The sequence below is a fragment of the Oryx dammah genome, unplaced genomic scaffold (assembly GCF_014754425.2).
Source record: "Oryx dammah isolate SB20612 unplaced genomic scaffold, SCBI_Odam_1.1 HiC_scaffold_29, whole genome shotgun sequence".
Lineage (NCBI taxonomy): Eukaryota > Metazoa > Chordata > Mammalia > Artiodactyla > Bovidae > Oryx > Oryx dammah.
This window is the reverse complement of record NW_024070213.1, coordinates 605,288-633,192: the sequence shown is the minus strand read 5'-3', so window position 1 is coordinate 633,192 and position 27,905 is coordinate 605,288. Positions and strand designations below refer to the sequence as shown.

The following is a 27,905-nucleotide window of genomic DNA, read 5'->3' as shown; positions in this document are numbered from 1 at the left end:
GGGGGCAGGAGAAGAAGGGGACGACAGAGGATGAGATGGCTGGATGGCATCACTGACTTGATGGACGTGAGTCTGTGTGAACTCCGGGAGATGGTGATGGACAGGGAGGCCTGGCGTGCTGCGATTCATGGGGTCGCAAAGAGTCAGACACGACTGAGCGACTGAACTGAACTGAACTGAATGCAGGAGACGTGAGACAGGAGTTCGAGCCCTGGGTCAGGAGGATCTGCTGGAAGAAGGCGTGGCAACCCAGGCCAGCATTCTTGCCTGGAGGATTGCGTGGACAGAGGAGCCTGGTGAGCCAGTCCATAGAGATGCAAAGAGTCAGACAGGACTGAAGTGACTTAGCACACGCTCAGAAAAGGAAAGCATAAACAAAGAATCATTAAAATACAGCAGATTTGAATCAATCAGCCCTAAATGACACCCAGAAATGAAATCCATGGCTGAGGACACGTTGTCTCTTCACACACCTCTTCCAACACAGATCACATCCTGGGCCACAGGGCCTCTGCAGACTTCAGTGGATCAAAATGATACAGAGTAAATTCTTTACCACTGAAGGAAGCTAGAACTTAATAACAAAATGGTAACTAGAAACTTTTTTAAATGTTCAAAAATTCAGTTCAGTTCAGTCACTCAGTCAGGTCCGACTCGTTGCGACCCCATGAATCGCAGCACGCCAGGCCTCCCTGTCCATCTCCACCTCCCACAGTTGACTCAAACTCATGTCCATTGAGTCGGTGATGCCATCCAGCCATCTCATCCTCTGTCATCCCCTTCTCCTCCTGCCCCCAATCTTTCCCAGCATCAGGGTCTCTTCCAATGAGTCGGCTCTTCGCATGAGGTGGCCAAAGTATTGAAGTTTCAGCTTCAGCGTCAGTCCATCCAGTGAATATTCAGGACTAATTTCCTTTCGGATGAACTGGTTGGATCTCCTTGCAGTCCAAGGAATTCTTAAGAGTCTTTTCCAACACCGCAGTTCGAAAGCATCAATTCTTCAGTGCTCAGCTTTCTTTATAGTCCAACTCTCACATCCATACATGACCACTGGAAAAACCATAGCTTTGACTAGATGGACCTTTGTCGGCAAAGTAATGTTTCTGCTTTTTAATATGCTGTCTATGTTGGTCATAGCTTTTCTTCCAAGGAGTAAGCGTCTTTTAATTTCATGGCTGCAGTCACCATCTGCAGTGATTATGGAGCCCCCCAAAATAAGCAGCACACCTTAAAAATAAAGCATGGTTCAAAGGAGAAATCAAGTGGAAATGATGAGGACTGTACGGTAATGAAAATATGGCCCACCAAAGCATTAGGATACAAACAAAATTATGATTAGAGTTCTAAGAATACAAAGGTTGCTAATATTTGAAAATCCATAACATAATCCATTGATACAGTAAATAAAAATATGCAGAAGAAAACATGATTAAATGTAACAACTGTTCATTTTAAAACTCTCAGTAAACCAGGAATACAAGGGAACTTCCTTTCAAACTTATAGCAGCAAGAATTTATGGGTGTTTAATTCATAATTTTTGTGAATGACAACTTAGAACATACTACTTGTACACTTTAAAGGGAAAATATTAACCAATGGGGCTTACAGGAAGGTATCCTGGTGAACCTGGATCCACTTAGGACTTCTGTTATAGAAATATAAATTCAGTTCTAAAATGAAAATTAGTATTTTGAATAAATTTGCCAAAGAAAATCTGACAGCTAAAGAAATATGGAAAAGTAAATCCTGGCTTTTCGTTTGTTTTTAAAAAAACTTATAGCAACATCATACTTCATGGTGAAACACTGAACACTTTCCTCTGGAGTTCAGAAACGAAGAAAGGTGTCCACTATATCCCATCTACTCAACATCACACTCAAAGCGCTAGCCCGTGCAATAGTGCAAGAAAAGGAAACAAGAGGCATAAAGACTGAAAAGATCTGCAGGTGATGACTGTGTATATAACACATTTAATTGTTAGAATTAGTAAGTATACTTACTAAGGTCACCAACCACCAAGGCAGGAAAATGAACTCAACCGTATTTGTATAACCATCACTTCATGGGAAATAGATGGGGAAACAGTGGAAACAGTGTCAGACTTTATTTTGGGGGGCTCCAAAATCACTGCAGATGGTGATTGCAGCCATGAAATTAAAAGACGCTTACTCCTTGGAAGAAAAGTTATGACCAACCTAGACAGTATATTCAAAAGCAGAGACATTACTTTGCCAACAAACGTCCGTCTAGTCAAGGCTATGGTTTTTCCAGTAGTCATGTATGGATGTGAGAGTTGGACTGTGAAGAAGGCTGAGCGCCGAAGAATTGATGCTTTTGAACCGTGGTATTGGAGAAGACTCTTGAGAGTCCCTTAGACTGCAAGGAGATCCAACCGGTCCATTGTAAAGGAGATCAGTCCTGGGTGTTCTTTGGAAAGACTAATGGTAAAGCTGAAACTCCAATACTTTGGCCACCTCATGCGAAGAGTTGGCTCATTGGAAAAGACTCTGATGCTGGGAGGGATTGGGGGCAGGAGGAGAAGGGGACGACAGAGGATGAGATGGCTGGATGGCATCACTGACTCGATGGACGTGAGCCTGAGTGAACTCCGGGAGTTGGTGATGGACAGGGAGGCCTGGCGTGCTGTGGTTCATGGGGTTGCAAAGAGTCAGACACGACTGAGCGACTGAACTGAACTGAGAGACAATTAGAAAATGGAACTCAAAAATGCCATCCACAGTAGTGTTAAGCATGGACTATCTGGGAGAGATTCTAACCAAGAGGTGGCACATATTTGTAACTAAAAGTGGGAACCTGCCGACAGGATTGAAAGAGTTGATGTTCGTGATCAGGACACTGAATATTAAGATATTAATTCTCTTCCCATCTAATCTATATATTCAGTGGAAGCACACAGCAGGACTCCTGTGTGTGTGTGTGTGTGTGTGTGTGTGTGTGTTGGGGGAGGGGTAAATTAACAATTGATTCTAAAAATGCAAAAGTCCAAGAAACCCTGAACACATCTTGAAGAAAAAAAAAAGAGAAATAGTGACTTATGAAGTTACTGGAATTAAAGCAGGTGGTTTGACGTTAGGATAGGCAGATAGATCAACAGAACAAGTTGGAGGCATCTAGAGCCTGAACTTGACAGTCACTTTCAGGAAACCCAGGGCGAGGGGCGCAGGACAATACTGACTAGATTCTGCTCTTCGCTCCCCTTCCAACGACGCGGGCTCGGATGGCAGCCTGTTCGGTTCACCTGCCTCCATCCCTGCTTCAACTTTGACTTCTGGCACCTCGTCCTTGCTCCCTTCCACCACCTGGGCCCCTGCAAAGGGGTAGAAGCGCAGGATGGAAGGAGGGAGCGTAGACTGGGGGAGGGGGGGCAGGAAGGGGAGGTGTGAGCAGGCCGGGGAGTCTGGGGTGGAGGAGGGATTCTGGGGTTGGGTGGGCAGGGAACAGGGCTGAGGTGGAGGGAGAAGTCTGGGATTGGGGGGCTCTGGGGTTGGGGGGTCCTGGGGTTGGGGGGGTCTGGGTTTCGTGGGCAGGGCTGGGATGGAGGGGGAGTCTGGCGGGGTGTCTGGGGTTGAAGGGCAGGGCTGCGGTGGAGGGGGAAGTCTGGGGTTGCGGAGTCTGGTGTTGGGGGGAGTCTGGGGGTTGGGGGACAGGATTGGGTTGGGGAGACGCAGGTCCGGGCCCCCGAGGGCGGGGTTCAGAGGTGGAGGGCTGGGCGGGCCTGGAGTTCTGAAGGAAGGGCAAGTCTGGGGCTCCACGGGAGTGGTCTGGAATCCCGGGGGCGGGGGCGGGGGCGGGGGCGGGGTGGGGCAGACGGCGGGCCCAGGCCTAGGGTTCGGAGGGAGGCGGGCTCACTGCTCACCCGGGCCGGTCTGCGTGGCCCCGCCCCCCGTCGCGCTGTCTCGCGTCCTGCAGTTGCCCCGGGCGACGGACCCCAGCGGCGCGGCGCATTGTGCAGCCCGGGGGCGCCAGCGGCGGAGCCGCGCAGGTGGGGCGCCGCTGCCGGCGCGGGGCGTGGGGCTTCGCGGACGCCGGGGCGGCGGGGTGCGGCGGGGGCGACTCCGGGCGTGGCCTCGAGCGCGGCGGCGAGCGGTGGGCGTCGGGGGCGTGGGATCCCACAGGCCACGGTTGAGGGCACCTAAGCGGCGCTCCGGGCGGGGGCTGCAGTCTGAGACGCGGCCGCGGCCGGCGTGGGGACCGGGACGCGGGGCACGGAGCATGGTGTCCGCGGGGAGGGCCCACGAGTCGCACGCGCCCAGCCCGGGGTCACGCAATCCCGCCTCGCGCGGTGTCGGGGTCACACAGACCCGCCTTGGCAGTCAGAGTGCCCCCAAGTCATAAAGACCCGAAGGTCACACACCTGGGACCCCGCCCTTGCAGGATAAGCCGACCATCCAGGTCAGGCTCCGCCCCGCTTAACACCCAGTGTTTCTCCGGAAGACGACCCCAGCCCTCCAGGAGCTGTGCCATCTTCGCTGGGTCACTCGTGGGGCCTGAGGTGCCGCCCCGGGAGTTCCGAGCACCAGCCAGCATCCCGGCCATCCAGATGTCCAGCCTCTCTGGTCCAGCATCTTTGTAGAGGGAGGGGTGAATAGGAAAGATCCACCTACCCCAACAGTGCCTTCCTCCTGGTAACGTTCCAAAATCTAGATGTCATCTTTATTTGGTTTAAACATCTTTATTTTGCACTTAAATTCCCAAGATAACCCAAAAGCGAGGCTTGGTGCCCATTCTGTGGGGGAGGGGGCTCCCGGGGGGAGGCGCCAGTGCCTTTCCAGTCTCCAGCCATCCCACCTGCAGACTGGCTCAGGGCTACGGCAAGTCATGAATTAAAAGCGCCCCTCTCCCCACGCTTCACCTCAGTCGTTTCAGAACCTGGGCACAGAGACGCGGGGCAACCCAAAGTGAAGCAGGCCACTGGCCACGACGACGTGTTAGCGTTTATTGCTCAGGCAGTACTACATTATATCACACAAAAGCGCACCCTGACAGAGACAGGAGTACGCAGCTTTAAACCCCACTCGTGCGAACGTTCCGGGCTCTCTCTCAAGTGAGAAGTGCCTGTGTCCAGCCCCCAGGTGCTCACGCCAGCTCTCAGCCTCCAGCTTTCTGGCCCCTAGAGACATCCGTGTCACCTGTGCTATCCCTGTGGCCTTCACCAGCCTGAGGAGCTGGGGAGGGGAGGTGGCCCCCATGGGCTGCATGTGGGTGGGGTCTGCTTGTGTGCAGGCAGCCCCTCAATGCTCCCGTGCTTGTCTGGGGACTTGACCAAGGCCTGTGTCTGCCCGGCCTGCCTGGGACACGAGGCCATCAAGGCACGGAGATGCGGCCCGTCCATTTTCAGAGCCGTGGACAGCGGCCCATCCGGAGAACACTGAGCTACCACAGTGGTCAGGGTGGGCTTCTGTGTTGTTGACAGAGGCTTCAGGACAAGAACATGCTGACCAGCACCGAGCTGGGTCTCTGCTGGCTGTGCAGGACAGCCCAGCAGGGACCAGGGCCCTTCCGGAAGAACTGGGTTTAAGTGTAAAAAGAGGTCAGAAACACAGGCCCGTGGGCTTCTCATGGGGACACCGCAGGTCGAGTGGGGGCTGCCCGCGCCTGTAGCTCTGAGGGTGCAGCCCCGTGGGCTCTGCGGGCAGGCAGGAAGCAGCTCTGCCCCCTTGGGGGGGATTCGAGGCTTGGCAGGCTGCCCCCTCGCCTGGAGGATAGGAGGCGCCGGAGATGGGTAAGGTCCACGCAGGGCGGGGCACACAGCAGGTGCAAAGCAAAGCAGGGCAGGGAGGCCAGGCCCAGCGCGTCGAGCACACCTGCAGCCTGGAGCCCGGGGGCTGCCCAGGGGTCAGCACTGGCAGGGTTCGGCTCCGGCCCGGCCCTTCCTCACCAGGGGTCCCATGCCACGGCTCCTATGGCCAGGCCACCTCGGCAGCAGTGAACTGATCCCCCCTCAGTAAGCACAAAGCAGTCAACATTTGCCTATTTCAAAATTAAACCACAGAAATGAGAGAACTCAACCTTGAACCCGGCGCCCGCAGAAAGGGGAGGGGCAGGCGGGGCTGCAGCTCAGAGGCAGCTGGCGTCAGGCTGCCCTGCCTCGGCGGCCCCTGCGCCGTCACTGGGCCATCTGCACCACGACGGCTCTCCACGCTTTCTCCTTGTCGAACTCCTTCAGGGGGCTTCTGGCCACCTGCAACTGAGATGGGACAGCGTGTTTGTCCGGGGCCGCCCAGCCCCGTGCAGGAAGCAGGGGAGGCCGAGCCCCTCGCCGGCCCCTCCACTCTCCCAGATGTGCCCCACCCTGTCCTCCGCAGGGGCTGGGCTGGCACCCACAGCTGCCTCGTGAGGCCTCTCCCTGCGCGCCCACACCCTGCACCCGGCAGAGCAGCCTCGGCGCACAGTAGGTGCTCAGTAAGTGCTGCAGACGGGCACTGATGCTTTCCAGGGCGCAGCGTAAGTCCCGCCAGCTCTTCCTGGGGGAGGAGGCAGATGCCCCCCAACCACGAGGCTGGACTTGGCCCTGGAGGCTGTGAAGGCAGCTCCAGGGCCGCGATCCCTGGGAGGGAGGGCGTCTGAAGCAGCCAGTGGTCACCAAACAGGGCGGACCGCTGCCCAGATCGGCCCTCCTGAGCCCCAGAACCGGCAGCTCTGAAACCAGCCAAGAGGACCCACTGGCTTGACGCTGCACCTTGACGTCCTGATATGGAAGCAGGTGAACCTCACGTGGGGCCCGGGGACACAGACGTGCCTGTGAGAGACTGACCGCAGCCACGTGCAAAGGGCAACCAAACGTCACCACCTGAGGAGTACCCAGGGGATGAAGGTGGGGGGCTGGCGGCGCTGGGCACGTCCAGGAGGCACTGTGCGGAGTGCAGGGCAGCCCCCACTCGACCTGCGGCGTCCCCAAGAGAAACCCATGGGCCTGTGTTTCTGACCTCTTTTTACACTTAAACCCAGTTTTTCCGGAAGGGCCCTGGTCCCTGCTGGAATGTGCTGCACAGCCAGTAAGTAAGCTGGGTGGGCCCAGGTAGCAGCTGGGCAGGAGGCGTGTCCAGTCCACCCAGAGAGGCCTCCCCAGGTGCCCAGAGCATGATGCCAGCCGGGGGACAGCGGGCGGGTGTGCCCAGCAAAAGCCGCAGCAGACAGTACCCAGGGAGGAGCGTCCACTTGCAAGGGGCGGGGCCCGGGCAGAGTGCAGCGGCCATGAGCCTCGTGGAAGGGCTGCTGTGAGTCCCCAGAGCCGCCGCCTCTGGCCCTGGACAAACATCTGCAGTGGGCGGGGCGGGCTCCCCTTCCTGGCCGGGCTGCTGAAGGGAGAGCCCTGTGATCCAGAAGATGTCTGCCAAGTTCTCAGCTCATTTATAAGAGTAAAACTGGAAGCATTCAGTCCATAATATCTTTTCAGCAATAGATTTGTGTTTGCCTGGCTAGCTTAAAAAGTGTATAAACGTATTGCACCTTTTCAAGATTTTTCTTTGTTTTAAAGAGAAAGTGACCCAACAGGTCTTGAAAGAAGTCAGCCTGGGTGGCGTCGCTTTGCCCAGGGTCCCAGGAGGGCAGGCCCCCCCTTCCCCTCCCCTCCAGATGGGCTCAGAGGCCACTCACATCCCCAGCTGCCGGGCGCTCCTGCGGGCTGGGCGGTGTGCCCGTGGCGTCCCAGGAGGCGCCCACCTTGAAGCGCACACACTGGATGACGGTGGCTGTGTTGAGGCCCGCCTGCAGCAGCAGCTCCAGCATCAGCAGCAGCAGCAGCGCGTCGTAGGATTGCTGGGGGCAAGAGGTGAGCGGGAGATGGGGACGGAGGGCGGGGTGGGACGGCAGGCCGCACACCCCGCCTCCCAGCCACCCCCACCCACTGCGCGGCCCCTCGGCCGGGAGGCTCCCAGAGCAGAGACCCCGAGCCCTGGGCTGGAGTGGTTCCAGCTTCCCATTCCTGGGGGCCCTACCAGCCGGGGCAGTGATCACAGTCTCAGTGAGCCAGAGCTGAGGAGCTCAGTTCTGGTCTGAGCTCTGTCGTCCTTCTTAATGGAAGACCTGCACAAACATGACACACAGGCAGCTGGGCCCCCGACGGTGCTGCCCGGCTCGTCTTCCAGGCCCCCCAGCAGGTCCAGAGAGGAGCTGCTGAAACCATCTGTGGCCTCCCGGAGAGTGCCTAGTGAGGCAAAGGCGAGCTCTGTGTGAGACGCCAGTGGAAGCCCAGAGCTGGAGGAAAACAGGGACATGGGCTCTAAAGAAAGACCGGCAGGCCAGCTCCAGCAGAAGCTGGGGGGCCTGGACTTACTGGGAGGAGGCGTCCGCCTGGTACCACAGGAGCAGGGCGTGGCATGCCTTGGGGAAGGGGCTGCCACCCACACATCGGGAGGCCTAGGGTCTGTAGAGACACCCACAGACCACTGGCTCCCTCCTCACACTGCAGGGTGACCTTCCAGCCTCAGAAACGCAAAGCAACCAAACATTAAGACAAAGAAAAAACACTCACCATCTCTCAAGTTAACCTGCACACTAAGGGTGAGTCCAGCTTTTTTAAAAACGCAACACTATATTTTCTCGAGTCAGGCAGGGTGACTCTAAAATGCACATAGGAACTTTCTGGTAGCCCAGAGGTTAAGAATCTACCTCCCAAGGCAGAGGTCATTGGATTGATCCCTGCCTGGGGAACTAAGATCCCACCTGCCGCGGGGCAACTCAGCCCCAGTGCCACAATCACCGAGTCTGCACTTGAGAGCCCGCGTGCCCCAACGAGAGAGACGCGCGGGCTGCACGGAAGGGCCCCACATGCTGCAACCGGGACCCAACGCAGCTCAAAATGAATAAGTGTTTCTTAAAAATCTAAAAGATAAAATTCATATAAAAGAACAAACAATGACAGAAGCAAGGAAGCCCTGAAACGCAGGGCAGTCAGCATCAAGCCAGCCAGGTGGTGACACCCTGGTGCCAACCTCTGGGGTGGGCAGAGCGGCACAGATTGATTGGCTGCGAGAGGACAGTCAGGGCAGAAAGAGACCCAGACGGACAGAAGCTCAGAGTCTCAGATGACTGAGAAAAAGAGGGGCTTTCTAATAAGAGGAGCTGAACCTTTTATTCACGGATGAGCCAGTCGAGTAAAGTCCGACCGGGCCCACTCCTCGCGCCAAGCTCCAGGCTAAAGTCCAGCAGAAACACGAGTGTGAGCCTTCCTAATTGTGACTCAAAATACAGAAGCAACGAAGGAAAACATGGACAAATTTAACTGTGTAAAACACCAACAGAACTTCCACACGAGACAGACCAGCAAGCAGAATGGAGCAGCTGCCCAGCTGAGGCCGCGGTTTGCATCTTCCGTGTCTGACTGAGGGCTGGGCTTCCTGTGTTGACGGCGTTATCAAAGCCCGCTGGAAACGGGCGAGAGACACAGGTATAGCTTGTAGGGGAAAGGCAAAGCCCAGGACAGAGGAAAGGGCCTCACCGACCCGCGCGTTCAGACACGTGCTTTGGCCCCCCCCCCCCCGAGGCTCCAGCTCTCAGCCGTGTCACAGGCCCCGGGGGACACCCCTCCTGGCCTATGGGGCACAGGTGCTCTCATACCGCTAGTGGAGGGAAAACAGAAGCCTCCCAGGGGATTTGTCAACATCCAACTAAACTATAAATGCATCTGTCCTCTGGGTGATGAGGAAGCATCAGGATAAATTAAGTTTAAAAAAAGAAAGGCAAGGTACAGAGGTATGATTAGAGCGGCCTGTTCCCTAGGAAGGAAGGAAACGAAAGACACACACGGTTGCCTGTGGGAGCAGTGGGAGGCCGTGGACGGGACCACAGCCCCTCTCAGTTTGCCTTCGGGTTGATTTTGACTTTTGAACCATGTAAAAGTTTTATATATTCAAAAGTCCTAACAAGAGGGAAAAAAGCACCAAAGCCCCAAACTGAATACAAACAGAAACCATTAAACTTAGCTGTGCAGCAGGGCCACCCAGAGAGGATTCCCTCCCAGAATGAGTGAGTGGAGGGGCTGTCAGCTCACCCAGCAGGCGAGGCTGGCGGGAACGGCCGTCACTCTGAGCATGTGTGTGTGTGGTCAGATAAAGGGGGCAGTAACCACAGCCACCTCTTCTTAATCTCTTCTGCTTCTGTTAGGTCCATACCATTTCTGTCCTTTATCAAGCCCATCTTCGCGTGAAATGTTCCCTTGGTATCTCTAATTTTCTTGAAGAGATCTCTAGTCTTTCCCATTCTGTTCTTTTCCTCTATTTCTTTGCATTGATCACTGAAGAAGGCTTTCTTATCTCTTCTTGCTATTCTTTGGAACTCTGCATTCAGATGCTTATATCTTTCCTTTTCTCCTTTGCTTTTCGCCTGTCTTCTTTTCACAGCTATTTGTAAGGCCTCCTCAGACAGCCATTTTGCTTTTGGCATTTCTTTTCCATGGGGATGGTCTTGATCCCTGTCTCCTGTACAATGTCACGCACCTCATTCCATAGTTCATCAGGCACTCTATCTATCAGATCTAGGCCCTTAAATCTATTTCTCACTTCCACTGTATAATCATAAGGGATTTGATTTAGGTCATACCTAAATGGTCTAGCCTGATGAACTATGGAATGAGGTTTGTGACATTGTACAGGAGACAGAGATCAAGACCATCCCCATGGAAAAGAAATGCAAAAAAGCAAAATGGCTGTCTGGGGAGGCCTTACAAATAGCTGTGAAAAGAAGAGAGGCGAAAAGCAAAGGAGAAAAGGAAAGATACAAGCATCTGAATGCAGAGTTCCAAAGAACAGCAAGAAGAGATAAGAAAGCCTTCTTCAGTGATCAATGCAAAGAAATAGAGGAAAAGAACAGAATGGGAAAGACTAGAGATCTCTTCAAGAAAATTAGAGATACCAAGGGAACATTTCATGCAAAGATGGGCTCGATAAAGGACAGAAATGGTATGGATCTAACAGAAGCAGAGGATATTAAGAAGAGGTGGCAAGAATACACGGAAGAACTGTACAAAAAAGATCAAGACCCAGATAATCATGATGATGTGATCACTAATCTAGAGCCAGACATCTTGGAACGTGAAGTCAAGTGGGCCTTAGAAAGCATCACTACGAACAAAGCTAGTGGAGGTGATGGAATTCCAGTTGAGCTGTTTCAAATCCTGAAAGATGATGCTGTGAAAGTGCTGCACTCAATATGCCAGCAAATTTGGAAAACTCAACAGTGGCCACAGGACTGGAAAAGGTCCGTTTTCATTCCAATCCCAAAGAAAGGCAATGCAAAAGAATGCTCAAAGTACCGCACAATTGCACTCATCTCACACGCTAGTAATGCTCAAAATTCTCCAAGCCAGGCTTCAGCAATACGTGAACCGTGAACTCCCTGATGTTCAAGCTGGTTTTACAAAAGGCAGAGGAACCAGAGATCAAATTGCCAACATCCGCTGGATCATGGAAAAAGCAAGAGAGTTCCAGAAAAACATCTATTTCTGCTTTATTGACTATGCCAAAGCCTTTGACTGTGTGGATCACAACAAACTGTGGAAAATTCTTCAAGAGATGGGAATACCAGACCACCTAACCTGCCTCTTGAGAAATCTGTATGCAGGTCAGGAAGCAACAATTAGAACTGGACATGGTAAAACAGACTGGTTCCAAATAGGAAAAGGAGTACGTCAAGGCTGTATATTGTCACCCTGCTTATTTAACTTCTATGCAGAGTACATCATGAGAAACGCTGGGCTGGAAGAAACACAAGCTGGAATCAAGATTGCCGGGAGAAATATCAATAACCTCAGATATGCAGATGACACCACCCTTATGGCAGAAAGTGAAGAGGAGCTAAAAAGCCTCTTGATGAAAGTGAAAGAGGAGAGTGAAAAAATTGGCTTAAAGCTCAACATTCAGAAAACATAGATCATGGCATCCGGTCCCATCAGTTCATGGGAAATAGATGGAGAAACAGTGGAAACAGTGTCAGGCTTTATTTTTTGGGGCTCCAAAATCACTGCAGATGCTGACTGCAGCCATGAAATTAAAAGACGCTTACTCCTTGGAAGAAAAGTTATGACCAACCTAGATAGTATATTCAAAAGCAGGGACATTACTTTGCCAACTAAGGTCCGTCTAGTCAAGGCTATGGTTTTTCCTGTGGTCATGTATGGATGTGAGAGTTGGACTGTGAAGAAGGCTGAGTGCCGAAGAATTGATGCTTTTGAACTGTGGTGTTGGAGAAGACTCTTGAGAGTCCCTTGGACTGCAAGGAGATCCAACCAGTCCATTCTGAAGGAGATCAACCCTGGGATTTCTTTGGAAGGAATGATGCTAAAGCTGAAACTCCAGTACTTTGGCCACCTCATGCGAAAAGTTGTCTCATTGGAAAAGACTCTGATGCTGGGAGGGATTGGGGGCAGGAGGAGAAGGGGACGACCGAGGATGAGATGGCTGGATGGCATCACTGACTCGATGGACGTGAGTCTGAGTGAACTCCAGGAGTTGGTGATGGACAGGGAGGCCTGGCGTGCTGCGATTCATGGGGTCGCAGAGTCGGACACGACTGAGCGACTGAACTGAACTGAACTGAACCACAGTCAGTGCTACCAGGAAACAAGGTCTCTGGACTAAGAGAAAAATAAGGCAAATATAAAATAGCAGAGGCTGGGGGAACCCTAGCATGTACAATTTTGAACTGGAGATACCAATATGCATTCGGGATCTGTGAGTGCACACGTGTCTCAGCTCTGTCCACTGACCGGGCTCAGGAGTGATGATACCCCTGCAGGAAAGGGTACATGGCTCCCCTCCCAGGGCGAGGGCGCACTGGGACGGGGCTGGACCAGGTGAGCCGGGCCATCCCGAGCACCTGCTGGGAGAGGCTGACGGGCTGGAGTCTGGGAGCCCAGAGAACAGGGACGCAGCGCGCTGTGGACAGCGGCCAGTGCACGTCCCCCGGGGGTGGGGGGGCGGATTCTTGGGCAGACACAGGGGCACACCCCCGCCCCATCTGTGGCCCAGGCAGCGTGCTGCTGCAGCGCTGACCCACAGGCACCGGTGCTGGGACTTCCTTCCTTCATGGGGCTGCAGCTCCCAGGAAGCCTGCCGGCAGCCACTGCCAACGGGCCGGCACGGCAGCGCCCGCGCTCCTGGACTCACTGCTGCCGACGCGGCAGCACACAGACCCACGGGGGCCGTCCCCCAGGCAACAGGCCTGCACTCCAAAAGGCCAGCGCCTGGCGGGGAGCGGGGTCTGCCCAGACCTGAAGACACCAGAGGGCAAGGGTGAGCCTCACTGCTCCGAGGACCGCTGCCCTCAGAGCGGCTTCTCGGGACAGTCCGAGGGGATTCTGTGCTGTCAGCTGGCACACCAGCCACCTCAGCTGCGCAGGGACTGGCCTCACTGCTGATGTGCAGAGGATCGAAGGCCAAGGGCCACCTCAAGCATCTGCCGCTCCCTTTCAGACGCTTCCAGAAAACAATGCCTGTGTGTGCTCTGCCCACCCATCAGCACACACACACACACACACACACACACACACACACACGGACGCAAACCACCAGAGAACCTCAGTGTTGACTGCATTAACCTTTCAACTCTTCTGGTCTGTTTGAAATTTCTCGTAACGCTGTCTTAATGGGATCATCCAGGGCACCTGAGCCTAACCTTGCCTGATGCCTGAGCCTGCGGGGGGGGCACTGGACCCCCAAGAATCTCCTTAAAGAGGAGGTTCTCGCTCCCGCCAGCTTACCCAGGAACCAGTGGGGTCTCTCACGAGACTGGGTGAGTGCAACCCTAAAACAGGCCTGTAGAAAGGGCTGAGAAAAGGAGACACGCCTGTGAAGGCGGCGCTCCCGACCCGGGCAGCAGCGCAGCGGCGCCGCGTCTCGACGGGTTTAAGTAAAACAGAAGCACACAGACCTTGAAGGCTGGCGGGTAGTCTTTGAAAACATCCATGATTCTCATGATGCTGAAGGACAGGTACCCAGAGGCCGTGAAGAGCAGCGGGGCCGCCACGCTGCAGACGGCGATCAGCACCTCCACCTGGCGGGAAGTGGGGCGGGTGCAGGGGAGGCCGGCACCCGCCAGCACGGATCAGGGCCCCGCACAGCCTGGGCTGGCAGGGGGTGTCTGCTGAGTCTCCGCGCTCAGTGCGCCCCTTGAGTCAAAACGCACTGTGTGCTGTTTTCTCAACTGACGCACAATTCACTCTGTTCATAAAACAGCACTTAACGGTCTATGGCCTCCTCCCCATGCCCTCCAACCTGCTCCCCTGACATGCTCCCCTGACCTCCCCAAACAAACCACGTGGCCCCAGGAGTCGGCCGAGCTCGGACGCTCGTGCCTCGGGGCATTCAAACTGGATTTTGCCGGGCAACCACCGGCATTCAATATCCACGCCGGGGCAGGACTCCGCCTCTGCTGAGTCCCGGGAATCTCTCCCGACCCTCACGGCAGACCTGCCGCGGCTGCTTATTTCCACAGACAGTCGCCCAGCCCTCGTGCAGGCCCTGCAGACGCCCCTTGGTGCTCGTCCCACCCCGCTCAGGGGGCCCCTGGGCCCAGCCGGGCGCCACCTACCAGAGCCCTGCTGGGACACTCCGCCGTCACGTGACTGGCAATGGCACTGGGGAAGCACTGAGAGAGGGGAAAGAGAAGGCCTCAGAGCTGACAGCCCGCGTCCGGCCGCACACGCGCCCTCCCGCGCTCACTCAGGCTGTCCCGGTGGCCCGGAGAGCCGGCCGCTGGGGCTGGAGGGCAGAGGCTCCCTGCGCCCCAGAGGCCACAGAGGCTGGGGGCCGGCCGGGGGGTGGGCGCCCTGCCAGACACCGAGCGCCTGTCTCCTGTTCCCTCCCAACTCAGCATCGCACCGGCCGTGGCAGGGACTCAACAGCCGCTGCGGGCAAGGCAGGGTCTGCGTCCAGCTGCAGTCGTGCCCGCCATGTCCTGGTCCAGGTGAGGACGGAGCTTCGTGCTTCTCTCTGCGAGGACCCTCAGCTGGCCCTCGCCTGTGCCTTCTCTCTGCTGGGTCCCCCCAGCTGGCCCTCGCCCGTGGTGTCTCTGGGCCATCGGCAGGGCGGGCCGTCAGACTCGGGCCCTGGAGACACCGCCACTGCACACCATGCCTCGACCACGGGGGCGCCTCTACTGGGCCAGCGTCCCCGCCGCTTGGTTAGGAACCAAGGCCTGTTCCACTCATTTGAAGGAGCCAGGACCCAGGCAGGGGGAAGTTCAGGGGCCGAACTTCCTCGAGGCCGCCAACCCCCGGGCCCACCTCTGGACACCCAGCCGCCCCACCAGGGGCCGGCGCCCTCGCCGTCCCCGCCCACACAGCCTGCTGAGCCCAGGTGTGCCCAAACCCCAGCCAGCCGTCCACGTGGCCACAGAGGTGAAGGCAGTGGCCACACGGCCGGTGTGGGAGCACAGGGCGCAGGGGACTGTGCGGCTGGGGCGTCACAAGACGCAGGCAGACTCAGGGCACGGGGGGACCCTGCTAACTGGCCCAAGCGGACTGGGATCCAGGCACCCCGGCGCAGCTCAGCCGCAGGGTGGCCGGGCTGGGGGCCAGGCGCTCCACAGGGTGCTTTCCAGTTTCAGTGGTGAACAGCATTAAATTATGTGAGTCAACTGAGACTTGCTCATAAAAGGATGGAAGCTCCCGTCTACAACAGTGACCGAGCAATGAGCACTGGCCAAACTGAGCCTTTACTGCAGCTGCAGTCGGTGTAAAATGATACGTGTGTATTTCACTTCAAAATGTGAAACAATGTGAATGCTATATATTTAGACTTGTATAAAATGATAAAACAAGTATTTTCCTGGAAAAATAATACAGAAAAATATGAGTCAGCTAAGCTAACAGCCTGACTCGTTTATTCCTTGGTCCCAAACAGCCCGGGTGCCCCCGGCCCTCCCACCGCAACCCTGCCTGACTGCCCAAAGCTGAGCTCAGAAGCTGGCCAACCCCACGGGCACCACCCGGCGTACTCACGGCCACTAAGATCCAGGAGAACATGGCCGAGAAGTGCGGGCCTGAGACGGCGTTGTCCACGTTCAGAGCAATGACCCCCCCGAGGATGGCTGAGACCCCTGCAACCACCTCGATGACCTGGGGGTGGGCAGACAGCGAAGGTCAGCATCACCTGGGCCGGGGGCGGCTACCCAGGGCCCCGGGAGGTGGGTGGGGGGAGGCTCCTGCGAGCTCAGGGCCAAGGAGCAGGGCGCACCCCCCCATGCAGTGACATGGAGGATTATCTCCAAAGGGATATTGAAAATGCGCATTCCAACCCAAATCTGTGGGAAAAGGAAGGAGGAAGCTTCCACCAATTCAAAGGAAAGTGGGAAAAAGCACAGAAAATAGGAAAAACACAGAGAAATACGTAAATACAAAGGCGGCAGGAATCGTGCTCCGGGTGGCCTGGCTCCGTCCGCACAGCCCCTACACGCTGCACAGAGGCCACCCAGACATGAGGAAAGAAAGGGCTGGAAGGAGAGGGGAAGACTCGGTGGGAGACAGGGACAGGAGGCAGCTCACGCAGATAACGCGCCACTGTCCTGGCAGGAGCCGTGACTATGGAGAGTGGCTTGTAATGGTTTAAAAAAAGAGGCGGGGAGGGGGGTGGAGGGACAGGCAGAAGGAAGGGATTCTAAAGTCGTGTCTACTAAAAACCAGGCTCTGGAACTCTATGGTGAAAAGCTACAGAATTACAGAGACAGATCCGTAATCTGCACTCAGGCTGGGAGGTTTTTAACAGACCTTTCAGTAATACAACAAGTGGACTAAAAGATTTTGGAAAGGGCTTAAAACACAACTAACATGTGATCTGTGGACACACTTTGAGAGTAACGGGTGTGCCGACCAGCACGGCACCTGTGGTCGTGGACATGCCCAATCTGTATTTATTACGCACTCCCCACTCCCACCACTCCATGAAGCAAAGTAGAGGGGAAAAGGCCTTTCTTACAGAGTAGGATTTCAGGACCCGAGCAGGAAATGTCACTTCACACAGAACGTTGCTGCTCTCAGAGATGGAACCCTGTAAAGAAACAAACCCCGTTACAGGGGCGGCCATGTCCAGGCCATCGCTCCAGGGATGGTCTGAAATGGGAGTTTCTGGGCGATGCTCCTGGATCTTCAGGCTTGAGGGCAGAAGCTCAAACATGGACTTTCTCTTTGCACATGGAAATGTGTGATTGCTGGAGTCCTAGTTTACAAGGTGATATTTTAGGTGGACTTGGCTCTGTCTGCGGCACTATTCGGGGTGGGGAAGGTACTCAGTCAGCATCAGACGAGGGAGGAGACGGTCTGCATGCCTGTGTTTGCCTCCCCGGGACCATCGACCCCTCGCTCTGCAGCTGGGCTGTGGTGCAGCCTTGCCGCAGGCTGGACCCACCTTCTGCTTGCAGTGCGCCTCGCTGGACCGTGCAGAGATGATCACCGTGGCCGCCATGAAGAGCTCCAGCAGCAGCAGCAGAATCAGATTGAAGTTGATCTGCCCAAGGAAAACATACACGTTTATAAAATTGGCTTCTCCGCTTTCATCCAGTGAACACAGACAGTCCCATGAAGGGGCTTAGTGGCCTCTTCGAAGTTGGGCAACATTTCCTGTCCAAAGTCAGATACCAGGCAAGTCTTTTCCTTCTTGGTTGTGGATTTTTGTTCTTAAACCACTGTTGGCTCACAGGCTGGAACTGACCTTGTGCTGTAGTCTGCCAACCCTGACCTCAAGCTTCCCCGGCAGTTGGTCCCTCCAGGGTATTTACCCTAAAGGAATGAAAACTTACATTTACACCAAAGCCTGCCCATGTTTACAGCAGTTCTGTGTGTAGCTGCCTCAAGTGGAAAACACCAGGCTGTTGGGGGTCACAAGGCTGACCCACATCCTGACTGTTGACGGTTACAAGAATCCACGGCTGTGCTTAAATTCGCACAATACCCAATAAGTCAATTTAACTGTGTGATATAAAACCATAACATCTACTACTGTGGGCAAGAATCCCTTAGAAGAAATGGAGTAGTCTTCATAGTCAACAAGAGTCCGAAATGCAGTACTTGAGTGCAATCTCAAAGACGACAGAATGATCTCCGTTCATTTCCAAGGTAAACCATTCAACATCACAGCGATCCAAGTCTATGCCCCGACCAGCAATGCTGAAGAAGCTCAAGTTGAACGGTGATATGAAGACCTACAAGACCTTCCAGCACTAACACCCCCAAAAGATGTCCTTTTCATTATAGGGGGCTGGAATGCAAAAGTAGGAAGTCAAGAGATACCTGGAATAACTCTTGCAGTAAAGTGATACACTCAATATGCCAGCAAATTTGGAAAACTCAGCAGTGGCCACAGGACTGGAAAAGGTCATTTCTCATTCCAATCCCAAAGAAAGGCAATGCCAAAGAATGTGCCAACTACTGCACAATTGCACTCATCTCACAAGCTAGTAATGACCAAATTCTCCAAGCCAGGCTTCAGCAATACGTGAACCGTGAACTTCCAGGTGTTAAAGCTGGATTGAGAAAAGGCAGGGGAACCAGAGATCGAATTGTCAACATTTGTTGGACCACAGAAAAAGCAAGAGAGTTCCAGAAAAACATCTATTTTTGCTTTATTGACTATGCCAAAGCCTTTGACTGTGTGGATCACAACAAACTGTGGAACATTCTTCAAGAAATGGGAATACCAGACCACCTGACCTGCCTCCTGAGAAATCTGTATGCAGGTCAAGAAGCAACAGTTAGAACTGGACATGGTAAAACAGACTGGTTCCAAATAGGAAAAGGAGTACATCAAGGCTGTATATTGTCACCCTGCTTATTTAACTTCTATGCAGAGTACATCAGGCGAAATGCCGAGCTGGATGAAACACAAGCTGGAATCAAGATTGCTGGGAGAAATATCAATAACCTCAGATACGCAGATGACACCACCCTTATGGCAGAAAGCAAAGAGGAACTGAAGAGCCACTTCATGAAAGTGAAAGAGGAGAGTGAAAAAGTTTGCTTAAAACTCAACATTCAGAAAATGAAGATCATGGCATCTGGTCCCATCACTTCATGGCAAATAGATGGGGAAACAGTGGAAACAATGACAGACTTTATTTTGGGGGGCTCCAAAATCACTGCAGATGGTGACTGCAGCCAAGAAATTAAAAGACGCTTACTCTTTGGAAGGAAAGTTATGACCAACCTAGAGAGCATATTAAAAAGCAGAGACATTACTTTGCCAACAAAGGTCCGTCTAGTCAAGGCTGTGGTTTTTCCAGTAATCATGATGGATGTGAGAACTGGACTATAAAGAAAGCTGAGCACCAAAGAATGGATGCTTTTGAACTGTGGTGTTGGAGAAGACTCTTGAGAGTCCCTTGGACTGCAAGGAGATCCAACCAGTCCATCCTAAAGGAAATCAGTCCTGAATATTCACTGGAAGGACTGATGCTGAAGCTGAAACTCCAATATTTCGGCCACCTGATGCAAACAGCTGACTCATTTGAAAAGACCCTGATGCTGGGAGGGATTGAGGGCAGGAGGAGAAGGGGATGACAGAGGATGAGATGGTTGGATGGCATTACTGACTCAATGGACATGGGTTTGGGTGAACTCCGGGAGTTGGTGATAGACAGGGAGGCCTGGCGTGCTGCAGTTCATGGGGTCGCAAAGAGTCAGACACGATTGAGCCAGTGAACTGAACTGAACTGAACTGGGAGTTGGTGATGGACAGGTGATGTGCTGAAGTCCACGGGGTCGCGGAGGGTCATATACGACTGAGCGACTGGACTGAACTGATAAAACCAACCCATCAGGAATTCCCTGGCGGTCGGTGATTAGGACTTGGCACTTTTAGTGCCCAGGCCCGAGTTCGGTTCTTTTCTGTTTCTTGCTCTGCTGGGCCCTCCCTGCTGCGCGCGGGCTTTCTCTAGTGGAGTCAACAGGGGGCTCCCTAGCTGCGGTGCTCAGACTTCTCATGGCGGCGGCTTCTCTTGTTGCAGCTCTCAGGCTCTACAACACGCAGGCTCAGCAGCTGCGGTGCACTGACTGAGCTGCCCCACGGCAGACAGAAAACTTTAATACTAATAAGGAAAGATGTCCCCTCACCAACAGTCTTCGTGGAGATGACTTTACAGGTGAGTTCAATGAGACCTTCTAGAAGCAGTGACTTCTCATCATGTCAAGATGTTGCAAAAAGCAAAAAAGAGGTAAGAGCTTCTGCGTTCATTTTATGAGACAGGAAAACCTTGGTTCTAAAACCAGACAGAGGAAATATAGGTCCATTTCACTCAGGAAACTTGATGAAAACCCTAACCACCAGACTGGCTGGTCAGCCCATCAAAACACTGAAAATAATACACTGTGATGAGGTAAAGCTAATCTCAGGAAGGAAAGTTTCAACACCAGAAAAATCAGTGCATTTAATAAACTAAATGAGGACAGAGCGCCTCAGTAAGTCCAAGAACAAGCAGCACATGTTTGTATTTTTAAAACGAAAAACTTACAGCAAACCGGGATTTGAAGACAAGGTTTCCACTTGGTGAAAGTTATGTATAAAACACTTAGTGGAGGGGCTGCCGTAGCGGGCCAGTGGCTAAGAGGCTGCCTTCCATGGAAGGGGATGCGGGTTCGCTCCCCAGTTGGGGAACTAAACTCTCACGTGCCGCAGAGCAACCAAGCCCACGCCCCATGATGGGCGAGCCCTCAAGGCAACTAGCCAGTCTGCAGGCAGCACAGCCAGAGAGGAAGAAGAGGAAACCGCGTGGCAAGCTTAGATCCAGCCCGTTTAAAACTGGGAAAAAGACAGAAAGGCCCAAGGTGCCAGAAGTCCTGGCCAAAGCTGTGAAGACAAAGGAACTGGAGGGGTCGCCTGAGCAGGGCACTTAAACTGTTCTGTGTGGATGACACAGAGACCTGCACAGAGCAACCAGCGCAACCAACAGGAAAGCTCGGAGGACGGGGGTCCAGCACAGCGTCTGGACACAAAGTCCACTTACGAGAATCCATTTCTAAAAACGGCTCCAATTTCAACAAAGGCTAAATTAGCACATGCTGTCAGTTGATTTGACAACGTAAGATGCTGTCACTGGGGCAACTAGATAAAGGACACCCAGGAATGCTCTGTACTGTGCATGCAAATTCTTTTGAGTCTCTAACACTTGAAAATAAAGGGAAAAAAGGAAAATCAGAAGCTTCTCTGTGCACTAGCAACACGCCCGTGAATTATGTAGGGACTGTCTAACCAATACAGGAACATTCCGACCCTGATACAGGGCAGATGCTGTGAGCGGGGAGACAGTCTGTGCCCCTGGTGGGTGACGTCACACGATAAAGCTGTCAGCTCTCACAAGGTTACTCTGTAAACTTCAACTAATCGCAATAGAATCTCAGCTGTACTTTTTGAGGAGCTCAGCAAACTTATCCTCTAATATATCTGAAATAAGAGCAGTCGACTTTGAAGAAGGAAGACAGCTGAAGTCATGAAGCCACACTGACAAGCCTGGCTTCGCCTCGGCCGCCAAGCAGCCTGGGGGGGGGGGGGGGGGGCTGACACACGCGGGGCAGCCCGAGCCGCTGACCACGGAGAGACCCAACTCAGGACAAGCCGAGGACGGGAGCAGCCAGCAGACAGAAAGGAAGTCCAGGAGAGTACACGCCTGGGAAGAGGGCTTCAGAAGTGGCAGTGATCAGAGGGTGACCTGTAGCAACTGGAAGCCACACCACAGTCATCAGATCGGACGACGGAGTGGCTGGAGATGCCAAGGGCAGGGAAGGCTGTGTGACCGGGCAGCCTCCGGCCGTAGGGAGGACGGACCCTGCCGTGTCAGGTGGGTTCGCGGCCCCTCTGGGCATCCAAGGAGCCCACGGAGATGTGCCACGTTGGCCTCGTTTGCTGAGGGGAGAGTTGGAGGCCATGGGGCTGGGCCCTTCCCTAAGAAGGCAGTGCCCGGGAGGACAGCGAGCAGCCTCGGCGGGGAGTGCGGGGCCGGAGGCAGCAGAGGCTCTGCTGGAGCCCCGCGTGGCTTCCCCCTGGGGAGGGGCAAGTCCAGCTCCTGCTCGGCAGCGAGAAGGCGGAGGGGAGCAGCCCCTTCACCCTGGGGGCCTCGTGGGGGGGCTTTTGGGCTTCCTATTTCACTGTATGTGACCCTGTTTGGATACTGTGGGTCCCGACCTCGTGGTCCTGGGGTCCTTCCGTGTGTTCAGGTGTCTGAGCGCCATATCCTGTACGTGGCCTGGCTGGACCTGGCAGGTGCAGGGGCCCATGGGTCTGGTTAACAGTGGGCACTGGGGCCCAGCCCGGGGGAGGCCACCGGGTAGGAGGAGAATGTGTGTGGGAAGCTTCATGCATCTTCAGTCTCTCCATCTACTCTGTGTGGGGGGCACCGTCCTGGGTGATGGATGCTGGATTATGTGCTGGTCTGGGATTTCTGCCACCATCAACAGGGCTGCTAGGAGCATGCTGCCTGGTCACCCGTGTGAGTGTCTCTGAGGTCTGTACCTCTTCCGAAAGGACCTGAACATTCCAGGCCTTTGCCTGGAAATCCTCTCGTGCCAGGGCAGCTGTGCGGTGGCGGGGAGACCCCCACCTGAACTTCAAGGGGACTCTCCGCCCCGGCCCTTGGTATCACCTGGATCCGCTGGGCCTGCCTCGCAGCCACAGGCTGGCGGCGCCTCCACACAGGGTTTCCTTAGTGAAGAAGCATCGCAATTACAGTGAGGCTTTGTGGCTTCTTACAAACAGTCTCCAGACCTTCTGCTGCATTTATGCCCAGGAACCTGATACTGTATTTCATAAAGTAATACCTGTATTTCAGTAACATTTTCAACAATATCTGTTTCTGGCATAAATAATTGTTTTACATGGATTTTCACACCCAACAACCTTGCTACGTGCAGTTAATGATCAAACGTCGAGAAAGCAGAGAATCGTCTCCTGCAGAACAGGCAGCAGACAGGCTCCTGTCAGACCCGAGCGTCTGTCACCTTCTCGCCCAGACGCCTGGCCGGGGTGTCTCTGGCCTCTGCACCCTTTTCCTGATCTTAAAGACACGCGTTCACTCTTACACACAGAGCAGTGGCATGTCTAATCAGGTCCTGTTTCCTAGAGATCCTTCTCTGCTTGCTTGTGATTTAAATAACAAGGCTCTTCCATTTTTCTTAGCAGAAAATAAAGTAATAATGGGACTTTAGTCAGCAGCATCACACATTTAACAAAATACGCTATTATGTACTGCTAATGTTTAAGACCCTGTTTAAGACTCATTGGGAAAGACCCTGATGTTGGGAAAGATCGAAGGCGGGAGGAGAAGGGGACGGCAGAGGATGAGATGGTTGGATGGCATCACCCACTCAATGGACATGAGTTTGAGTAAGCTCCGGGAGTTGGTGATGGACAGGGAGGCCTGGCGTGCTGCAGTCCATGGGGTCGCAAAGAGTCGGATACAATTTAGCAATTGAACTGAACTGAACTGAACTGTCCTGAAAGAGATACAAACAATCAGTGAATCCGTCCACTGACACCAATGAGAGCATGGAGGACAGTCCTTTCCTCCAGAAGCAGGGGCGGGATTCTCAGACTTGAGAGCTGCGGTACACAGCCCTGTGTGACTGCCTAGCAGACGGCTCGCCGACACCCGCTCCAGGCCCACGGGGCTGAGCAGACTCAGCAGGAGCCGACCCCTCGGCGCCTGCGGCCGTGGAAGACCGTTTGGCTCTCTGCGGACTCACATCTACTGCTGACGGGTGCAGGACAAGCTTACAGCCGAACCAGATCAGGCAGGTGGTGGTGACGGCAAACGTGGACACAAACAGTATCTGGAAGCTGGGGATCTGGAAGACAAGACGGGGGGCTTTCCTTCACCTCTGTGTGAAGTTCAGCCTCGCTCCTGGGCACTGACCACCCATCCTGAGGACAGGCACTCAGCATCAGCAGGGGTGCCTGTGAGCTCGGCCCGTCTGCCCTCACGGGGGCAGGAAGAAGGGGGTGCCCCAAGGGCGGCCTGGGCCCGTCCCCCCAGCACACCCTGCAGCTTGGGGCCTCCAGTGCCGCCCTCAAGCTATGCAGACGGAAGGCTGGACTCACCGCGCTAACGTTTCTCCTCGAGACGGCAAAGCTCACGATGGCTGAGGGGATGCACTGAAAAGAGAGAGTGAGTGAGCATCCCGCTGGCCACTCTGTGTTCTGAAAACCTGCAGGGCCCGAGGCATGTCCCCTCTGCCCAGGGGTCTCGCTCAAAGCTGGAGGGTTCTGGGTCTTTCGAAATAATTCTTCTGGAAACAGCTTTAATTGTTCTGATGACGGAAAGACACCTGAAGGTGAAGACTCCTAGCCAGATGCGCCTGGAGCAGATGGAGTTTCCTATCACTTGAGACCAGGCGCGGCTTGCTAAGAACTACCCAGGAGACCTCAGGCCCCTTGGGGTCCTTGTCGGGGGCTCCCACTGCGGCCTCCCAAGAGCCGAGGACAATGAAAAGGGGAGCCTGGGCGGCAGGGAGGGGCTGGGGGTCAGCCTGAGCCTCGGGGGCCACGCCAGTGTCGCTGCAGCCCCGGGACCCCCAGCCTCAGAGGGAGCAGCGGGGGCAGAGCCTGGCAGGAGGTGGATGAGGGCTAGGCCAGGGGAGGAGCCCGTGGGACCATGTGACCCGCCCCCACCCCATCACCCCTGATGATTCTGCTGGGACATCTGTCTAGGTCAGTGTGGCCCTGGAGCCATCTGGGTCAGAGGTCACTGTGACCCCCAAACAGGGCTGCTCCAGTGGTGAAGAGCAAGGGCCACCTAGGAGGTTCTAGAGAGAAGGGCAGCAGGTGAGTGGAATTCTTTCAACAGGTTTTCGTTAAGAGAGCAGAGGCTGGGCATCCTGCGCGGGTACAGGGTAAGGAAACATCGGTCTCGAGTTTTCAGACACTTGGGAGTGCTGACAGGGCTGGAGCAGATGGGAGAGGCCCCCCCCACCGCCGCCAAGACCCCAGGGAACATATCCTGTGCTCGAGCTGGCCGGGGGTCACTGGTTGGTTCTCCGTGCAGTTGTTTCTCCCCTGGGCCTCAGCACTCTGAGTCCAGAGCAGGCACAAGCTCTGGGGCGGGCAGGTGCAGCCCCCAAACCATGGAGGGGGTTCCCTGCCAGCTCGTGGGATGGCCCAGAGCAGCACGCAGCCACCTGTAAGAAATCGAAGGGCTGCTTCTCACTCTGGAGTTGGTGGAGGAAGGCAGGCTTGCTTCATTCATCCATTTCAGAGGTAGCAGAAGCCAAAGCATAGAGAGACTTTTTTGAATGAGAAGTGAGCAACAGCAACAGGTCAGTCTCAGAGTCAAGAGCTCGGTGCTGACAGAGGACCGCTACTCACCGAGCCTGCAGCGCAGCGTAGGTAGTCCATCTCCAAAGGAAACACGTTTCCCAGGTAGAGAGAAAACCCTGAGGTCACAAGCAGGCAGCTCTGCGGGACAGCACGAGTGCAGGTGGCAACAGCGGGCCTGAAGCTCAGGTGGCTGGACAGCCCACCCTCTGTCCACATCGTAACAGCACCCATGCCTGGATCCCACTGGACCTGACCCCCTCCTGAAGGACAACAGCGGCCCACGTCCCCAGGCTCAGGCTGTGGGCCTCAACACTCACTAGGGGGACGGGAGACTGTCAAAACTGAAAGCAAGAAGCAGCGGTGCTGCTTCCCAGACGCCTTCACCTCAATGAGTGTAGTGGGCCTGGGGGTGGCGCCCAGCGCACAACCCTGTCCTGCTCCAGGAGGCGGAGGTGGAAATTCACCCCACAGGAAAGGCCATGGGGTGGAGGTCTCAGGTAGAGGCCTCTCAGACCCGGGGTCTGGATAGGGGGCCTCATGCACTGTGGGGTGGGAGCAGGGGGCCTGAGGGTGCGGGGACAGCGGGGGCCTCGGGACAACCCCAAGGGGGGAGCAGTCAGCAGGGCCATGCGCTGCGGCCGAGGGCACAGAGCCCCAGCCCCCGCGGGTAAGAGGAGGCTGACCAGCTGCTGGGGGGTGGGGGAGGAGACTCCTCGGAGACACCGGTAGTGGGGGGTTCCAGTCTCAGTGGGGCAGGGTCGCAGTGTGGGGGAGGGCAGGCAGGACCCCCGGGGTGCTGCAGGGCCAGCCTGTCGGGCCTGGGCCCAGGGAGGGGCACGGGCCCAGCCTGGATCCCGGGTCTTGGCCTGGGCACACGGAGCCCCAAGGTCCTGCTCACAGAGAGCTGTGCCAGCGGCCAGCCCAGGTGGCTGTGCTCGCTCAGGCCAAAATGGCTCTCTCCATTGTCCAAGTGCCTTCGCAAGCTGTCAGAAAAGGGACGTCCCAGGACCCCAGGCAACGTCTGCCAGGCCTGCCCCCAGCTCCCTGCTGGCCCTGCCCCTCCGGCCCCTCGGTCTTCACTGTCCCATGGCCCTGGCCTCCTGCTTCAGGACCCCATTCCGCTGTTCACCCTGCCAGAGGCCTGTCCTGAGAGCGGAGCCCCTCCTCCCCATCTCGGCAGAGCCCCCAGGAGGTGACGGTCGTGCAGGCCACCCTGGCCCAACAGGTGACCTGCCGACGGGCAGCGTGGGCCCCAGACTGTCCCAACCCGACCAGGACACAGAGTGGCCACCAGGGAAAGAGTCCAAATCACACAAGCAAGTGAGCACGTCACACCCGTGAGGCTCTCAGATGCAGCAGTGCCCCGGGCCCTGGGAGCCACACGCAGGCAGGGGACCCTTGGCGGGGAGCACTCACCCCCATCAGCACAGAGAAGACCCACGTCTTGCAGCTGAAGCAGGGGGGGAGCCTCGACGACAGCTGAAGGTCACCGGGCTTGGTGTCCGGGGCGTAGCCCATGGCGTCTGGCCTCCCGCGCTCCAGCGGGGGCATCCGGTCGTAGGCCAGGCCCTCCCGGCACTGCTCCTCACGGGCCATGGGCCGGCTGGAGCCAAAGCTGGCGTGAGCAGCCGCAGCACAGCACTCACCACGCAGCCCCGTCCTTATTTGCGATAAGATTACAAATTACACTTTGATCACTCTGAAAAACCTCCCAAAGAAGTGACTTTTAGGAAACACTTGTTTGGGCTTCCCTGATGGCTCCCTGGTACAGAGCCCACATGCCAGTGCGGGAGGTGGGTCAGCCCCTGCTCCGGGACGATCTCACACGCCAAGGGGCAGCTATGCCCATGCGCCACACCCATGGAGCCTGTGCGCCCCAACAAGGGCAGTCACTGCAATGAGAAGCCCACACCGCAGCTACAGAGTAGACCCCAGGCGCCACAGCTGGAAAAAGCCCGCGCAGCCACCAAGACCCAGCACAGCCAAAAATAAGTGTTTTAAAAAGTATTTTAAAAGTTTTTTAAATACTTGTTTTCAAGTTGTTTTCAATAAAAGAAATATCATACGTATGGAAGTACTGTGAATCTGAAGAAGAAAACAAGCACTTAATTTCGCAAGGGAATAGAATCACTCTCCCAGTAAAACCACCCTGACCAGTCCAGATTCATGGAGGGACTTAGGCACCTTGCTGAACTGGGGCTCCCCCCACCAACATCTCACTGTCCACTGGCAGCTGCATCCACGAATCCCTTGATGTGCCGGCTACCCCAGGTCCTGGGTGGTGACCAGACAAGAGATCACAGATGTACCCCACCCAAGGGGTTCCCAGCTGTCCACGCACTTACCTCCGTGGTGATTCTGGTGGCGGGAGCACTGGTCTCTGGGTGATGGGCTCCTGTTACTGACTCACTGTGCCTTGGCGTCCAGTGAGAACTATTCACAGATGGAACAAAAGCCCGGCAGAACTGCACTTAAGCCAGGGAAGCAGGACTGCTTCCTGAATTTCAATGAGGGCATGAAGCGAGGGATCCTGGAAGGTTCTCGGTTGTTGTGTAACTGCTGGCCCAGTGTTCCACTCTATCCTGTGCTCCTGCAACCGCCAGGAGCAGGGGGGCCTCCTCTGGTTCACTTGTGGCAGGCAGGTTGTGGGCACC

At 55.2% G+C, this 27,905-nt stretch overlaps 2 protein-coding genes and 1 long non-coding RNA gene across 3 annotated transcripts in view; 1 reads left to right on the top strand and 2 right to left on the bottom strand.

Moving 5' to 3' along the window:
• TTLL8 (tubulin tyrosine ligase like 8) overlaps positions 1-3,371 on the bottom strand; it is a 30,396-nt gene extending 27,025 nt beyond the window's left edge. The window contains exon 1 of the mRNA XM_040233599.1: positions 3,198-3,371. Within this exon, the coding sequence (XP_040089533.1) occupies positions 3,198-3,270 (73 nt within the window). The 5' untranslated portion in view covers positions 3,271-3,371. The remainder of the gene's footprint in view (positions 1-3,197) is intronic.
• LOC120857814 lies at positions 201-23,391 on the top strand. The gene is made up of 4 exons (XR_005719743.1): positions 201-304; positions 10,053-10,055; positions 11,621-11,624; positions 23,371-23,391. It is a non-coding gene; the product is annotated as an uncharacterized LOC120857814 (long non-coding RNA).
• Positions 4,922-27,675, bottom strand: MLC1 (modulator of VRAC current 1). Its single transcript, XM_040233598.1, has 12 exons — positions 27,597-27,675; positions 26,668-26,911; positions 25,300-25,389; positions 24,037-24,090; positions 23,682-23,783; positions 17,362-17,460; positions 16,933-17,004; positions 15,960-16,076; positions 14,549-14,605; positions 13,889-14,011; positions 7,619-7,780; positions 4,922-6,209 (listed from the first exon to the last, which is right to left on the bottom strand). Exons 2-12 carry the CDS (start codon positions 26,845-26,847, stop codon positions 6,129-6,131), a joined length of 1,137 nt encoding a protein of 378 aa, XP_040089532.1. The 5' UTR covers positions 26,848-26,911; positions 27,597-27,675; the 3' UTR covers positions 4,922-6,128.
• Positions 27,676-27,905: the final 230 nt, after the last annotated feature.